This window comes from Bos mutus, chromosome 6, assembly GCF_027580195.1.
Source record: "Bos mutus isolate GX-2022 chromosome 6, NWIPB_WYAK_1.1, whole genome shotgun sequence".
Taxonomy (NCBI): domain Eukaryota; kingdom Metazoa; phylum Chordata; class Mammalia; order Artiodactyla; family Bovidae; genus Bos; species Bos mutus.
Genome location: NC_091622.1, coordinates 112944434 through 112961661, shown reverse-complemented (window position 1 = coordinate 112961661; position 17228 = coordinate 112944434). Strand labels below are relative to the sequence as shown.

Sequence of the window (17228 nt, the reverse complement as noted above, 5' to 3'; positions counted from 1 at the left end):
GAGATGACAGCCCACCAGGCTCCCCCGTCCCTGGGATTCTCCAGGCAAGAACACTGGAGTGGGTGGCCATTTCCTTCTCCAATGCACGAAAGTGAAAAGTGAAAGTGAAGTCGCTCAGTCTTGTCCAACTCTTAGCGACCCCATGGACTGCAGCCCACCAGGCTCCTCCGACCACGGGATTTTCCAGGCAAGAGCACTGGAGTGGGGTGCCACTGGGTCTAGTGGGGACCTAATAACCTCAGTGTATAGAGGTCACCTGGAAAAACACTGAATAAATTCCTCAGGACAAATTTTTTTTAAGGCTATATCTCTGAAAGTCACAATGGACATCTGTAGGAAAATATACACATTTTAATTACACACAAAGCCTTTTAAGAAAATACTTCATGTAAAGCACAAACAAGATGTATTCCTAGTTAGTTTAGTTTCTGTGCCCTTAGCCTTCTGCAAAAATAAAACCCAGCATTTTCTTGTTGTCTATTACAGACAAGGCTCTCAGGACTCTCCCTTAAGAGAAGGCCACCTAGCTGGGAAGGTAGATAAACATCAGAGCAGTTGGCCTAAGATTTAAGTGAGCACGCCAGACGCAACCAAAGCAGTATCAGGAGTGGAAAGTGATGAACTGCTAAATGAGTTCTATTAACTGTAGTTGTTAATGGCGTGTTACTGGTAAAATTCTTTGGCTAGCAATTATTCTGTCAGACAGAAAAGCCTGTTGAGGTTTCTAAAAAGTTTAAAGGAAAAACTACTTCCTCAGAACCCACAGGCTGTGAGAAGGGTGTGCACCAAGAAGCAGGTGGGAGGGGCAGTTTCTGTACAACTGGATGCACAGGGTTAGACGGCGCAGCATTGTTCGTTGCTGCTGTTCAGTTGCTGAGCCATGTCTGACTCTTTGAGACCCCCTGGACTGCAGCACATGAGGCTTCCCTGTCCTCCACCATCTCCCGGAGCTTGCTCAAACCCATGTCCACTGTGTCAGTGATGCCATCCAGCCATCTCATCCTCTGTCGCCCCCTTCTCCTCCTGCCCTCAATCCTTCCCAGCATCAGGGTCTTTTCTAGTGAGTTGTCCTGATGTAAAACAGTTCCATGAAAATCTAAAATGACCTCCACTTACCCAAAGCTGGGAAAATGGACTCATGTTCAGCCATTAATATACTTGGGCACCTCCATGTGCCAGGCACTCAGCTGCAACTTAACACGGTAATAAACAGCTATGAGGGAGTGTCATACGTAGCACCCGATGCAGAACCTTGAACTTTATAGGAAAACTACCTAGAGCTGTGCTCAGAAAGGTTCTGAGACATGTTGCGTTTTAACGAGCATTGTTAATGAACACCCTGTAAAGGGCTACTCATCTGCTGACCCTGGTCTGATGAACTACATGCCAAGGCCAAAGAAGCCGAGACCCAAGTTAGATGCCCCAGAATGTGGATGCCCATTGCCACTTGCTTCTGTGCACTTTATCTCCGTGACAATCTCTACGGCAGGTGTCACCGTGTTTTACCAGCAGAGCCCCTAAGGTTGAGAGTGAAGTGACTTGCCCCCACGCACAGCCAGCCAGGTGCTGAGCCTGTAGGACTCTCCTCTCCAGCCCTCTACGCAGGCCCGACCTCCCCTGTGGATACATTCACACAGGTGTGCAGCCGTGGAGGGAAGGGCCCAGGGCCCATTTGAGTCAAGTGTGGTCTCTGGGGCCAGAAAGGCCCGGCAGCAAATTCAGATCCACCGAGAACCAGCCTCAACCTTCGGCGAAGCACAGCCTAGCCTGCCGGTGCCTCACTTCCACATCTGCAAACAGGGTAACAGCACCTGGCAGAGGGGGCTGTCTCGGAGTGAGGAGAGGCTGTGAAGAGCCAGCACAGCCCCCGGGCAGAGGGATGCTCCAGGAAGGCTGGCCAAACAACAATCAAGAAGCCCTGCAAAGTCTGCAGAGAGCACAGATATGAAAAGGAGTTGTAACGTTAATTAAATGCCTTGATTTGTGATCTTTAAAAGATCGGTCTCTTCAGTGGGAGCTCAAAGGCTCCATCACAGATGATAAAACACAGCACAGCTGTAACGAGCCACGTGCTTTCCAAGGGCTTTACACACACAGAACTGGCTCAACTCCCCGGCTCACACCACCCCCCGACCCTGAGAGACAGGACCTGCAGGGGTGGCGATCAGGAGGGGCTAGAGGAGACGAGCAGGAGCGCCCAGGCTCTGCAGCCACACAGCCCACCGAAGACTGCCTGGGCCAGAAGCAACTCAGTCATTCACATGCAGTCTAAACGAAGCTTTCGACTATGACACAAACCTGTAACAGCCAATTAAGTGCAGACGCAAGGCAAATACTTATGATTTAACCACATACTGCACTGCATGATTAAAAAAACAGGCCTGTCCCGTCCACGCTTGCAATCCCAGGGAAAGCCTCTTCAACATTCTAAACAGCATTTCAGAATACGAACAGCTCTGGAGATGGTTAACAGGTCCTACTCCAAACCTAGTTCTCACACTGTTACCTAGAGACGTCAACAGTAAGCTCATCTTCCAAACCGGAAGCTCATCTTCCAAACCAGCATCAGGAACAAGAGAGAGGACGAGTCACTCTCAGGAAAAAAACAACTTTCAGCTATGAGTTTATCAACATTGAGGTCAGCATGTGATGTGGCAAGAGCTGGGGATTTGGAAGCAGAAAGACTCAGTTCTAAGTCCTGGCTCTGACCTGAAGCAAATCATCTTGCTTCTCTCTTAGCCACAAAAAGGAGTGACTGTGAAGACTCCTGTGATGATGAGATGATGGACATACGTGCAATGGCTGCCCATAAAGTATGAGCCCTTTCCGTGTGCCAGGCAAACGACAGGGTCGTCCCTGCCTCAGTCCAAGTCACCGTTCTAAAGTTTCTTCTCCTCCTGGGGCTCTTACAGGATCAAGTTTCAAAGTTTCCTGGTTTAAACCAAGTAACAATGCCATTCATTGCTGTGCTCATCTGAAGTCCTACCGACTAATGAGGATAAAACATCCATTCAAGGAACGGCTACAGATTCCAACACCCTGTATAACCCGAGGGAATTTAGAACGGGGTTCTTCAAAGTTCTAGGGGCAAATCAGTTTAACTGGTCATGACAGCATTTTTTAAATCAAACAATTAAAAAAAAAAAAAAAAAAAAAAAAAACCAGGGCGCAAACAGTAAGGAGAGTGTGTTTCAGCTCTATGCCTAGTTATAGCTGTGCCTTTTGATAGCACTGAGTCTCAACCCAAACTGTCTGACCCAGGGATAGGAGTCGGGGGTTGTGCCAAACCAGGTTTGCAAGCCACTCATTTAGAACAGGTCACAGTCCCCGCCTGGAGTGGTTTACCTTGTATGCTGCTGGGAAGGAAAGACCAACACCAGAGAGAGACAAGAAACAAAACCTACTGTACCCCACCCCCAAAAACCTAGCGTACACAACCAGGGCCCCAGTGTGGGGCGTGTCTGATAACCCAGGAAAAGGTCAGGAAAAAAGCAGTAAGCAGGTAAGCAGGCAGGGAGCCCAGGCAGCTGAGTAGGGCCTTGACGCCACACAGTAGGGCCTCGACGCCCCCTCATGTGTGAAGGGGACGGGCAGACCCCAGGCCTGAAGGGCTCATTCTGGCTGGGGCAGGAAGATGCCAGCAGAGGCTGCGAGGCCAGGGCAGATAATAAAACACGCAGTGAGAGGGCAAGCCACAGCTGCTGGAGCCCCAAGGACAGGACACCGAAGGCTGCAGAGAGGCAGAGAAAGCATTTCCTAAAGGGGCTATCTCAGCAGACAGAGGATGGGGGAGCCAGGCTAGAAGCCACGAGGACCAGGCATCCTGACAGCACGAGAGCAGCCAAGAGACGACGCTCAGCAGGCCTCTCTGCAGGGGGAGCATGAGCACCTTAAACCGGGAATGATGCTGAGTCAAAGTTCTGTTCCAGATTTTACGGTCTCAATAACGAGCTACCTGGAAGCAATGGGACAGGCTGAGAGCAAAGGAGAGAGAAAAAAAAGGAAGAGCCAGACTTGGTGTAGAGCCAGAGAGTCAACAGCCCGGGGTGCGACGAGCCCGTTAAATACATCCAACGGCAAGGTCTTCCTCCTGTGCACGATCGGAACAGCGCTAAGGATGAGAACAGCGCATGAGACTCCGAAATTGTGTTTACTCTGCTGGTTAAAGAAGAGACGACAAAAAAAGTCTGCCTCAACAGACATTTGCCTAAGAGGAAACGATCAAGATTCCCAGACGGTGAAAAGGAGGAATTCCTGGGAGGATGACCAGACGGGCATCGCTGTTACTCCCAGCACTGAAGAGTGCGGTAAAAGGCAGCCATTTACGCCCCAACGCGGCAATAGAAGCCCCCCGGCTTCCTGAAATCTACCCCAGCTATAAGCAGAGAGGGCCATCAGTTAACACCTGTGCTTACGCCTTGGACTCAACTGGTTACAGCATCAAGACGAGCTTTTAAAACAACCAGAAGGTTTCAGAGGCATGTCTAGAATAAAAGCACAGCAGGTCACTACCTGGCACCTATTAGAAAACTGCCCCGAGCCAACAAGAGCGACACCACGGCCACCGCCTGGGCACAGGCGAGGCCCCTTCCGGAGAGGCACTGGAGTGGGCAGCAGGCCTGAGTCTGAACCAGCAGCGCGACCTTGAGCGTGTTTCTTCAGGTCTCCAAGCCTGTTTCTCCATCTTTTCAAAGGGAATGAATCAACCTAACACACAGCCATAGCAGGGGTCCAAAAAATGCCAGGGAGTGTTACTGTCACTGTTACTACAAAATTATTTCTCACAGTATTTCCCCGCTAAGAGGGGTGCTTAATAAGGCTGCGCTGAAGACCAGCTGAATGTCAAGCACCCAGAACACTGCAGCGGGCTTTATGCTTTGCCCTTTGTCACGAGCAACTTCTGGGGAGGGGTGAGCGTAGAGTTGGAATGTGGGACATGAGACGGGTTTTGTTTTGCCATTTTCAGCGGGTAGGAGTAGCCTGAACAGGTCTTACAAACACTGGGACTTCCGAAACGACAGTCCTCTGTGACCAACGAGGCTGACCTCACAGTAAGAGGGACCCCGGGATCCTCTGAGGGGCCCCTCCTACTCCACCTCTTTCACCTACTTACCAGTCTTTTCCCCAGAAAGCATCCTCTAGGTTACCGGAAATGCTGGCATTTGGGAAACAACTCTCAGGAGGCCTGTCATAGTCCTTCCAAAACATGTAGAACACAGACGTGCCTCTGTGGACTGGTGAATGAAATGGAATAAATCTGAACTATGGGTTTTAACAAGCCTGCTTACTGTTGCCGTCTGACCACTTTTATTTGCACGTGGAGCGAACAGTAGGAGGAAAAGGGGGGAATACAGCCCCGATCCCCGTACAAAGGCTTCCCCCACTCAGGCCTCTAAGAGGGGTGCCTGGCCTGTCCTCAATCTCAACACCGGCTTGCAATCCCCTTGTGGGTGATGAGAATCATGACGCGCCGGTGCTCTCTTTTACGGTCTCCCACGGTACCCGTTAAAACTCAACCCTTTCCAGGGCACCGCAGACAAAGCACGGCAGTTGAGGAAGGCGCAGCAACGCGGCCCGCATGCAAGCCGCAGCTCGCTGGAGCAGATAAGATGCGTGGAGCGCCCACACATGGACACGGGTGCAACCACGCGGGGGCCTCCGGCCGGGGCCGGGCCTGCGGGTCCCCCGGAGGGGCGTGCGCGGGCCCGGCCCCACTCACCATGAACGCCGCGGGGCTCAGAGGCGCGCGGCCGGCGGCTCCATGCCCGAGCGGGCGAACGGGGCTCCGCGTCGGGACCTCGGGGCGGCGGCTCCGGCGGCTCCGGCGGACGGGCGGGCGGGGGCGGCAGGCCGCTCAATCGCGCGCAGACGCCACGCAGCCAATCCGCGGCTCGGGTTCGGCGCGTCAGGCCTGGCTCACCGAGGACCTGGGAGCTGGGGCGGGGCTGGGGCGGGGGGAGGACACCGGGTCTCCGGGCCCGCTAGGGTCCCTGCACCTCCGGCCAGGCAGGAGGGTCACGCGGCGCCCTCAGGACCCCCAGGTGCCCACGCGGGCTGGGGGTTCTAGATGCGGGATGCCTGCCCCGATACAACCGGGCCTGACTGCTGCCAGCACTGAGCGAGTGACTGCGCGCTGAGCACAGACACCACGCTGCAAAACGCTCCCTCCGAAGGCCAGCGGCACAGCGCCCGGCAGCATGCGCAGACCTCTGCTTTGTGAGACTTTTGAAAAGGAGAAGCGTATGCTACCAGAAGGAACTGCATAAAAATAGTAACACTGGTAACCTCCGGGGAGTAGGGTGATGGCTATTTTCTTCTCTTCTTTGTACTGTTCAGTTCAGTCGCTCAGTCGTGTCCCACTCTGCGACCCCATGGACTGCAGCACGCCAGGCCTCCCTGTCCATCACCAACTCCCGGAGTCTACTCAGACTCCTGTCCATCGAGTCGGTGATGCCATCTAGCCATCTCATCCTCTGTCGTCCCCTTCTCCCGCCTTCAGTCTTTCCCAGCATCAGGGTCTTTACTGTACTACGGTTCAAACGTTTTCCACAACAATATCAGTTCAATTAAAACGTCAGGCTGCACACAAAGGTAACAGAAGAAACCTGGCGAGTGACACCTTCTGGGGGACTGGCTGGGAAGGGGCGGAATGTATCACCCGGGTGACAGAATTACTATCTTGATAAGCATTCTCAAAACTAATTGAATAGTACGCTTCAGAGGAGAGCATTCCACTGTCTGCAGATCATACCTCAGTGCTTTAAGTCTTAAAATCTGCCGTGAGGTCAAAATGATTGCTGGTCAGCCCATGGGTCCAATGTTCACAGGCTGAGCTCTGGGTCTGAGACAGCACAGACCCTGCTTTCATGATGGAAACTCCCAACTCCTCAGACCATGGAAGGAGGCTTTCCCCAGCTGACTTTCTGAATAATAATAGCATTACCAAGTTACCACTAGAAACTTCACTCAGAAACCTACAGTGTCCATCAAGCTGCGGTTGAGAAGTCAGACAGCAACAAGAAATTTTCATAAGTCGCTGGCAGTTGCAGCCATTTTAGAAAGAACCCGGCAGTGTCTTATATATACAGTTCAATACACACCGACACATCTGAGCGGCTAAACCACCACCACCACCACCACACTTGTAGGAATCTATCCAAAAGAAATAAAAAATACATCCACAAAACGTCTTGCTAGCAAATATGCACAGCAGCATTATTCATTGTAGCCCAACACCAAAAGAAAGCACTAAGTGAGGACGGGATACACAGCACCTCCAGCAGTGAACAGGGGCATTGATACATGCTACACACGGACAGCACGTGGGCGAGCCTCAGGGCACCGCGGGCTGAAAGGCAGCGAAAGGTAATGCGCATCATTCCATTTATATGAAATGTCTTTGATAAGCAAATCTCTCCACATAAAGCAAATCACTGTTCACGTGGAGCTGGAGGTGGAAGCAGAGATCCACTGCAAATAGGCATGAGGGAACTTTCTCTAGTGATGAAAATATTCTACATCTGGATTGTAGTGACTGTTGCGTAACTGTTTAAGTTTATTAAGAAATCATGAACATGCACACTGAGTGAATCTGATGGTATGATAATCATACCACAATAAAGCCATTTGTTAAAAGTAATAGGATAAAAAGGGAGAGGCTGATTCTGGCTGGAAGGATTAAGGAAAGCCTTGTTTACAAAACTTACTCAAAATCTGGAAGTAAGACAAATGCATGGGGGAGAAGTGTCTCTTCAATTTATACCTGGATGTTTTTAACAAGCCTGCCTGAAGTTTTTAATCCTCTAGGAGATAAGCCTGTGCTACCTACCACTCGATTAGAGCCCAGAAACTGTGAAGTGACGTATTAAGTTGCACATTTATGTCCAACTGAAAACTTAACTCCAGAGGTGATGTTTTCTTACCCTATTCGTTTATTTAAACCTAACCTAGCAATCTTCTAATTCCTTGTTTGGTTTTATGTCTATAACTATCTACTTCCTCAGATGTCTTTGGAATAATTTTCCATCTTACTGCTTCATTTCACACATCTCCTCAATGTGTTAAATGAATCTTTAACCCATGATCATTTTTTTAAAAAAGGTAAATGTCATCAGAGAATGGTAGAGTAACTGTTTTCCATGAAGAGAATGAAGTGACCAACAACTGAGGTCAGTACACAAACCTGGCTGGATGCTGGTTCACAAAGAACAGTGCGGCGCAACTAGAGAAAGCAAGCACGATCTGGTCATGAACGTCGGCTGAACGTGGTCGCGGCCAGCTGCTGTGGTGGAAATCACTGATGATTTTTTAAAGCCTGATGACAGCTTCATGGTTGTGTAGAGCACTGAATGGTGCTGTATTTAGGGGTACAATGTCATGATACCTACAAGTCACTTTCAAGTGATTCCATTTTTTAAAACTAGAAAGGCAGGATGAAATGAATACGGCAAAACGTCAACAACTTCAATCTAAGCGGAGCATGATATACAGCTGTTCCTCATTAAATTCTTCCTTGAACCCTTCTCTAGGTTTAAGGTTTTTCTTCACAAGGGGACTAAACCAGTACGAAGGCTGACCTCATCTTCAGAGCTCATCTTAAACACTTTCCCTGCAGAAAGACTCTCTCCCCTCCCCTGCAAACTACAGCAAGGCCCTGTTCGCCTCCCTCCTCGCATCAGGTTCTGTTTCCTCACAGCACTTAATCACACCTTGTAATTACATGACTGTCTGATTAGTACTTATTTCCCTCAGGAGACTCGGAAACCTCTGAGGGTGGGGACTGGCTGTTGTCTCTCCACCACTGAAGACGAGCAAAGCCCCCAGCACAGAGGAGACACGCGGCCCGTGTGGACTCCACCATTCTCCCGTCCATCTTTTCGTCTCTCCCAGAAGCACTCACGGTGCTTGGCCCTAGGGCTAAAGATGACCAAGGCTCCTGTCCTCACGTCCCTCACAGACCAGCAAACAGACGATTACCACTCTGCGGGTGCTTGGTCCTGTGACGGAGAGGAATCAGGGGGATCCAAGAGCCCCAGGAGAGGCAGCCGACCCAGCCTGAGGAGTTACTGTGTCCTTCCAGAAATAAGTCCTGAGACAGGAAGAGAGCTCCTTCTGGTCTCAAAGACAGGCGGGGTTCTCAGCCTCTCCTACCAACATCTAGTCCATGGTGAGCCTGCAGGCTCACTGAATTAAATATGAGACGCACATGTTAAGATATGCTTACCAAAAACACACTGCTGATTTCCTCTGGCAGGTCGTAACCTGCAAGTTACTTTAACAACAGTTCCTACCACATGTTTTACATCCGAGTACCATTTATAAAGTTTTAACTATATACACCAGGTGAGGACAGGCTGAATTTACTAAAATTTTAAACTTAAAAAGAAGAAGTCAACAGAGCCTCTACTCTATCTCAGTATGGCATTATATTTGACTTTTATCTTAATTCACCTGTAAAGAATTCTGCCTCCTGAAGTTTCTGAGTTAGCCAGAGCTCATTCCCAGGCTACCAGCACACTGGATTTATTTCCTTATTGATTAACCTACAACATGGTGGTCTCCACCCTTTGAGGTCAAGGAGGTGAGACTGGGTGATGTGTTCCATGCAGCACCCTAACACACTGCTGACAAAACCCCGCCTTGCCACAGGCCACTGGGTTTCACAGGAAAGCGCCGGCTCCAGTGCCCAGTTGAGGAAAACTGGTTAAATAAATGGAGATATGGCTACACAAAGGCCGTAACTTAGTGTGTAGAAACGAGATCATGGGAGAATACTTAATGATATGGGGAAATGTCTATGATGTCATAGAGATAAGAAGAAAGTCTACAAAGTGGTGTGCTTTGAAATTTTGAAATTCATTCATCCATTTAACAAGCTTCCCTTGTGGCTCAGACAGTAAAGAATCCTCCTACAATGTGGGAGACCTGAGTTCGATCCCTAGGTTGGGAAGATCCCCTGGAGAAGGGAATGGGTGCCCACTCCAGTATTCTGGCCTGGAGAATTCCATAGACTGTAGAGTCCATGGGGTCCCAAGGAGTGGGCATACCTGAGTGACTTTCACTTTCATCCATTAACAAATTTGTATTAACCATCCAATAAAGCCAGGTACTGTTCTAGGCCCTGGGGAGAAAGTGACTGAAAAGCAAACAAGCTCTGCTCCTAAGCTTCGTGATTCATATTCTGGGAGGGGTCGAGAGGCAGGCACTAAAGAGGCAACAGCAAGTGCGCAAGAGTTTACGACGGAGAAGAGCGCTGCAGAAAACAGCGCTCTGGCAGAGGACGGGCCTTCAGACAGGGTGGCCAGGGAGAACCGCTTAGAAGACGCCACCTAGGAGGGAGCATCTGAGCTAAGACGGGACGCATCTTATTCAGCCCCCTCAACCACGAGGTGAGTCAGTCCTGTGCTAGGCGGAGGGATGGCCCCAGACACGCCATGTCAATCCCGGGGACCTGTGACTGTTAGCTTAGGTGGTAGAAGGGACTGCAGGCGGGATTAACGTCATGGGCCCTGAGATGGGGAGATTATCCTTCATTATCTGGGTGGGCCCAAAATAACCCCAAGTGTCCTCAGAAGATCAAAGCAGAGGAGGATGTGAAGATGGAATCAGGGGAAGGCGACGCACTGAAGGAAACAACTGCAGCGCTGCAGCCACCAGCCGAGGAAGGCCAGCAGCTGACAGAGCCCGGGACAGGAGGCACAGGTTCTCTTGCGGGGTCTCTAAGGGGACCAGCCCTGCCTACACTTTGATTTCAGCCTGGAAGATTCATTTCAGATTTCTGACCTCCTAACTATAGGAGGATAAATCTGTATTAAGTCACCAACTCTGGTGGTGATTTATTGAGGAGCAGCAAGAAACGAGCATAGGTACCGTCTGCACCCTCTCCCCACCCCCTCTTTTCCCAGACGGAGCAGCTGAGGCTCTGAGGACCTTCCCAGTTAAGTGACAGCTGGTCAGGGCCAGGGCGCAATTCCAACCAGGGCAGTCTGGCTCCAAAGCCTCTTCCTATCAACTCCCCTGGTGCACGGCCTTTGAACTACGACTTCAGTTTACCACAGTCGTGCCCGCTCTGTGGTCCTAAGGCCACACTAACTATCAGACACGGGCACAGGATCAAGGAATAAATGTAACACTTGCCTGTTAACTCAAGGATACCACGGAGTGGGAAAGACTGAGGGCAAGAGAAGGGGCAACAGAGGGTGAGATGGTTGGATGGCATCACTGACTCAATGGACATGAGTCTGAGCAAACTCCAGGAGAGAGTGAAGGACAGGGAAGCCTGGCCTGCTGCGTCCATGGGGTCGCAAAGAGTCGGACACGACTGAGCGACTGAACAACAACAATGGAGTTTCCAGTGGCAAAGAGAAAACTCCACCTGAAGGGCTTCCACACGCTGCTGCTGCTGCTGCTGCTAAGTCGCTTCAGTCGTGTCCGACTCCGTGCGACCCCACAGACGGCAGCCCACCAGGCTCCCCCGTCCCTGGGATTCTCCAGGCAAGAACACTGGAGTGGGTTGCTGACAAGATGCAAAGCGACATTCTGAGTGCAACTCAGACTAGTAATTTAAAGGACAGTTTAGAGGAAACTTAAAGCTCAGAGCCCTACTCCTCTCAAATCTGAGGTTTCTCCAAGTCCCACGTGACCGCTTGCTGACTACACCGCCCTCAGAAGGGTCAGCTATGCTCCATGCATCGCAGCCCAAGACAAGCCAGCCAGGCCTGTGCCCATCAACCCCTGGGAAAGGCCCAAGAAGTGTCTTCCCTGCTGATCCAACAGTGCTCAGAGACTATAAAATACTCTAAAAATCTCAATCTTCCATTGGGAATTAGATTGATGTGAGAAAAAAAAAAAGCAGTTTCCTCTGGCTGTCAATATTTTTATATCAACACATTAAATTGTTCAGGGAAGTGCAGGAGCATTTGAAAGCTCCCAAGGGCCACCTCCCTACATCTTCCTTGGAAGCAGCCTTGATTCAGCTGCTTGCCTGGAACACACTTTTCTGGTTCAGGTTATTCAACAGGCTACTCAGCTGCAGACACGATCACCAGAGCCCACAGTCAGTCACAGACCAGGTTCAGAAGACGGACGGTCCCCTCTGAACAATCCCGGCCACAGCGTCTTCAGGGTCAGACTGGGCAAGTCTCCTGAGAGCCGACTGTGGACATGCCAGAGAGAAGCTGCACAGCTCTATCACAAGCGTGTGCCGCGGCGAAAGCGCGACACCGTCCCCTGGCTCAGAGGAAGGCCAGGGAGGGTAGGCAGGCAGGGCGCGGAGTCTCAGGTGAAGAGGGCTTTCCAGTTAACCCTGTGTGCGTCTGCCATTTGGGGATTCTACAGGTGTTTTTTATTCATGAACTATTTTTTATAATTTGAAAAAAAAAAAAAAATTTTTAAGCTATTTCAGATGTTATTCAAGACTGACTTTGCCAACTACAAATTTCCAAAACACACTGAACACTCCTGACAGTGACAAAGTTGTTTTATTTTTTTTAAGATTTTTATCCAGTCACAAGAGTAAAGGTCCCTGAGGTGAGACCAGAACACGAGAAGCCACTGACATTTACTGAGCTCTCACTGGACACCAACCACTGCTCCAGTAACACGCACACTTAAACACAAAATGACTGCATAGTTTTTATTTATTTTGGCTGCACCACGCAGCACACAGGATCTTAGCGTATCAGGGGTTGAACCCGTGGAAGCACAGAGTCTTCTAACCACTGAACTACTGTGACTACTGCCACTGGGACCACTGCCACCCTCACTTCCTCCCACTTAACCTTCACAAGCACAGGCAAGAGGGGCATTACTTTTGCAGAGAAGGAGACCAAGGGTTAGGAGAGGCAAAGTCAAGTCAGCGGCCTGAAGCCACGCAACTGACTGCGAGTGACCGAACGAGGACACAGACAAGGGGCTCCCTGCTCAAAGCAGAGTCCCTCCCAGGCCTGACCCCTCTGACCCCAGCAGGGTCTGTGGCCTGTTCGAACGGAACAGGAACGGAAACGAACGGAAAGACCGGCCCGTTCGTTTCCCGGTCTCGAGCACCCACCTCCCCCTGGGAGCCCCAGCGGCAAGACTGGAATTGTGGCCCGAGTTCTGCCCTCTCAGACTGACGGGGAGAGGCATCACTTCCACACCTGGAAAAAGAAGCAAACCTCCCTTGAGAAGCACTGTGCACCAGAATCCAGTTTATACTAAGGTATCTGAGGCAAGAGAGTTAAACTGCTCAGATGGATTAACTGTCACCACGACAACAGTGGGAGACAATCCACGCACCGAATAAAACTGTCCAAACTAAATGACCCGCTGCCGTTTCCCTCTCTCCTCGCTTCCCCCTGTCTTCCCCAAACACCTCAAAGAAAAACCTGATACATAACGTGCTGCCTCTCTAAAATCCAAGATTAATAAGCATTAGACATTTTATACTCGTAGCTCAGTCGGTAAAGAATCTGCCTTCAATGCAGCAGCCCTGGGTTCGATTCCTGGGTCAGGAAGATCCCCTAGAGAAGGAAATGGCAACCTACTCCAGTATTCTTGCCTGGAGGATCCCATGGACAGAGGAGCCTGGCAGGACACAGTTCGTGGGGTTGCAAGAGTCGGACATGATTTAGCAACTAAACCACCACCACAGACATTTTATAAGATAATCTCCTGCTAAGACTGAGACAGTCAATTCTTGGGTAGGTTGATAAGAAGTCCCCAAGGAGAAGAAAGGGGTCAGGAACCCTCGAGAAGGAGAAAGGGGTCCAGGTCTGTCAAGGAGGAGAAAAGGACAAACTTTTTCTACATTGCTTTGTCTTGGTCAATGTAACAATGTATCTTCTTGAGGACATGTTTCTCCTTAACAAGAACCTTATGACTAATCTTGTTATCTTAAAATGTATATTGTGGAAGTGGGTCTGGTTCGGTTCAGTTCAGTCGCTTAGTAATGTCTGACTCTTTGCGACCCCATGGACTGCAGCACGCTAGGCTTCCCTGTCCGTCACCAACTCCCGGAGCTTGCTCAAACTCATGTCCATCAAGTCGGTGATACCATCCAACCATCTCATCCTCTGTTGTCCCATTCTCCTCTTGACTTCAATCGTTCCCAGCATCAGGGTCTTTTCCAGTGAGTCAGTTCTTTGCATCACGTGGCCAAAATACTGGAGCTTCAGCTTTAGCATCAGTCCTTCCAAAGAATATTCACAGTTGATTTCCTTTAGGATTGACTGGTTTGATCTCGTTGCCATACAAGGGACTTTCCAGCATCTTTTCCAACACCACAGTTCAAAAGCATCAATTTTTCGGCACTCAGCTTTCTTTATGGTCCAACTCTCACATCCATACACAACTACTGGAAAAACCATAGCTTTGGACGGACCTTTGTTGGCAAAGTAATGATTCTGCTTCTTAATATGCTGTCTAGGTTAGTCATAGCTTTTTTTCCAAGGAGCAAGCATCTTCGAATTTCATGGCTGCAGTCACCATCTGCAGTGATTTTGGAGCCCAGGAAATAAAGTCTGTCACTGTTTTCATTGTTTACCCATCTCTGCCATGAAGTGATGGGAACGGATGCCATGATCTTAGTTTTCTGAATATTGAGTTTTAAGCCAGCTTTTTCACTCTTCTCTTTCACTTTCATCAAGAGGCTCTTTAGTTCCTCTTCACTTTCTCCATCTGCATATGGTATCTGCATATCTGGGGATATTGATATTTCTCTCAGCAATCTTGATTCCAGCTTGTGCTTCCTCCAGCCCAGCATTTCTCTTGATGTACTCTGCATAGAAGTTACATAAGCAGTGTGTCAAGATACAGCCTTGACATACTCCTTTCCTGATTTGGAACCAGTCTGTTGTTCCATGTACAATTCTAACTGTTGCTTCTTGACCTGCATACAGATTTCTCAGAACGTAGGTTAGGCGGTCTGGTATTCCCATCTCTTTAAGAATTTTCCACAGTTTGCTGTGAATCACACAGTCAAAGGCTTCATTCAGCATAGTCAATAAAGCAGATGTAGATGTTTTTCTGGAACTCTCTTGCTTTTTTGATGATCCAACGGATGTTGGCAATTTGATCTCTGGTTCCTCTGCCTTTTCTAAATCCGGCTTGAACATCTGGAAGTTCCCAGTTCACGTATTGCTAAAGCCTGGCTTGGAGAATTTTGAGCATTACTTTACTAGCGTGTGAGATGAGTGCAATTCTGCAGTAGGTGGCATTGCCTTTCTTTGGGATTGGAATGAAAACTGACCTTTTTCAGTCCTGTGGTCACTGCTGAGTTTTCCAAATTTGCTGGCATATTGAGTGCAGCACTTTCACAGCATCATCTTTTCGGACTTGAAACAGCTCGGCTGGAATTCCATCACCTCCACTAGCTGTGTTCGTAGTGATGCTTCCTAAGGCCCACTTGACTTTGGACTCCAGAATGTCCGGTTCCTAGGTGAGTGATCACACCAACATGGTTACCTGGGTCATTAAGATCTTTTCTGTATAGTTCTTCTGTGTATTCTTGCCACTCCTCTTAATATCTTCTGCTTCTGTTAGGTCCATACTGTTTCTGACCTTGACTGTGCCCATCTTTGCATGAAATGTTCCTTTGGTATCTCTAATTTTCTTGAAGAGATCTCTAATCTTTCCCATTCTATTGTTTTCCTCTATCTCTTTGCATTGATCACTTAGGAAGGCTCTCTTATCTCTCCTTGCTATTTTTTTGAATTCTGCATTCAGATGGGTATCCTGCCTTTTCTATATTGCCTTTAGCTTCTTTTGTTTTCCCAGCTGTTTGCAAGTCTTCCTCAGACCACCATTTTGCCTTTTTGCATTTCTTTTTCTTGGGGATGGTCTTGATCACTGCCTCTTGTACAACGTCATGAACCTCCGTCTATAGTTCTTCAGGCACTCTATCAGATGTAATCCCTTGAATCTATTTGTGACTTCCACTGTAAAATCATAAGGGATTTGATTTAGGACATACCTGAATGGTCTAGTGGTTTTCCCTACTTTAAGTCTGAATTTGACAATAAGGAGTTCATGATCTGAGCCACAGTCAGCTCCCAGTCTTTCTTTAAATATTTGGAAGAGCTCATCAATGAAACCCCCTCTAGGCTTGGAGATTTCTTTTTTGGAAGGTTTTGAACTACAATTTCCATTTCATTAATAATTACAGCACAATTTGGGTTATCTATTGCATCCTGAATGAGCTCTGGTGATGTGTGACTTTCAAGGAAGTGGATCATTTCATCTAAGTTATCAAACTTATGTTTGGAGAGTTATTTATAACATTCTCTTATCCTTTTAATTTCTGCAGCGTCTGCAGTAGTATCTCGTCTTTTAACTTCTCTTACTGATAATTTGGTCCTCCTTTCTTATGTCAGTTTTGTTTGCGTTTGATTTTGTTGATCATTTCAGAGAACCAGCTTGTGGTTTCTCTGACTATTAATTTTTGTTTTCAATTTCAGTGTCTTCTGTTCTCATGTGTGTTACTTTCTTCGTTTTGCTTGTTTGGGGTTTATTTGCTCCTTTTACAGTTTCTTAAGGTAGAAAATTAGAGAACTTTTCTCTTTTCTAATCAGACTGGCTTAATGCTATAAATTCCCTTCTTGGGGAATTTCCCAGAAGTCCAGTGGTTAAGACGCTGTGCTTTCACTGCCGAGGGCCCAAGTTTGATCCCTGGTTGGGGAACTAAGATCCCATAAGCCACACAGTGAGGCCAAAAACATAAAAATGTCCTTCTAAGCACTGCATCCCACAAATTTTCATAGACTGTATTTTTGTTCAGTTCAAAATATTCTCTCATTTTCCTTGTGACTCTCTTATTGTCCCAAAACTTATCTAGAAGCATATGCTCAGTCATGATCAACTCTTTTGTGACTCCATGGACTGTAGCCCACCAAGCTCTTCTGTCCACGGGAGTCTCCACGCAACAATAATGGATTAGATTAGCATTTCCTTCTCCGGGGGTTTAGAAGCATGTTACGTGTTTAATTTCCAAGTGTGGAGAGATGTTCTTCTTATCTTTCTGACCCTGTAACCTTACTGAGGTGCAGGAAGATATTTTGTATAAACTGAATCCTTTCAGGTTATGGTCTATCTTGGTGACCATCCATGTGAGCTTGCAAAGGTGTGTCGTGCTCTGCTGGGGTGTGGAGTCTCCTCCAACAGCAGCCCAGCAGCCTGGCTCGGTGACGGGAGGCCAGAGTGGGGCTGGTTCCCTCTGTCAGTAGTCCCATCAGTTACTCGGAGGGGCACTGGCG

The 17228-nt window shown here is 48.7% G+C and overlaps 1 protein-coding gene across 6 annotated transcripts in view; it reads right to left on the bottom strand.

The window, feature by feature from the left end:
* The window catches only part of TBC1D14 (TBC1 domain family member 14), a 109509-nt gene that overhangs the window by 37545 nt on the left and 54736 nt on the right, over positions 1-17228 (bottom strand). Inside the window, exon 1 of one of the 6 annotated variants that reach the window (XM_070372754.1) lies at positions 5720-5879. The exons of 4 other annotated variants lie outside the window; for them this stretch is intronic. In XM_070372754.1, the coding sequence (XP_070228855.1) occupies positions 5720-5722 (3 nt within the window). In that variant the 5' untranslated portion in view covers positions 5723-5879. Of the gene's footprint in view, positions 1-5113; positions 5133-5719; positions 5880-17228 lie in introns of those variants that run through there. One more of the 6 variants, XM_070372755.1, reaches the window with a different exon arrangement.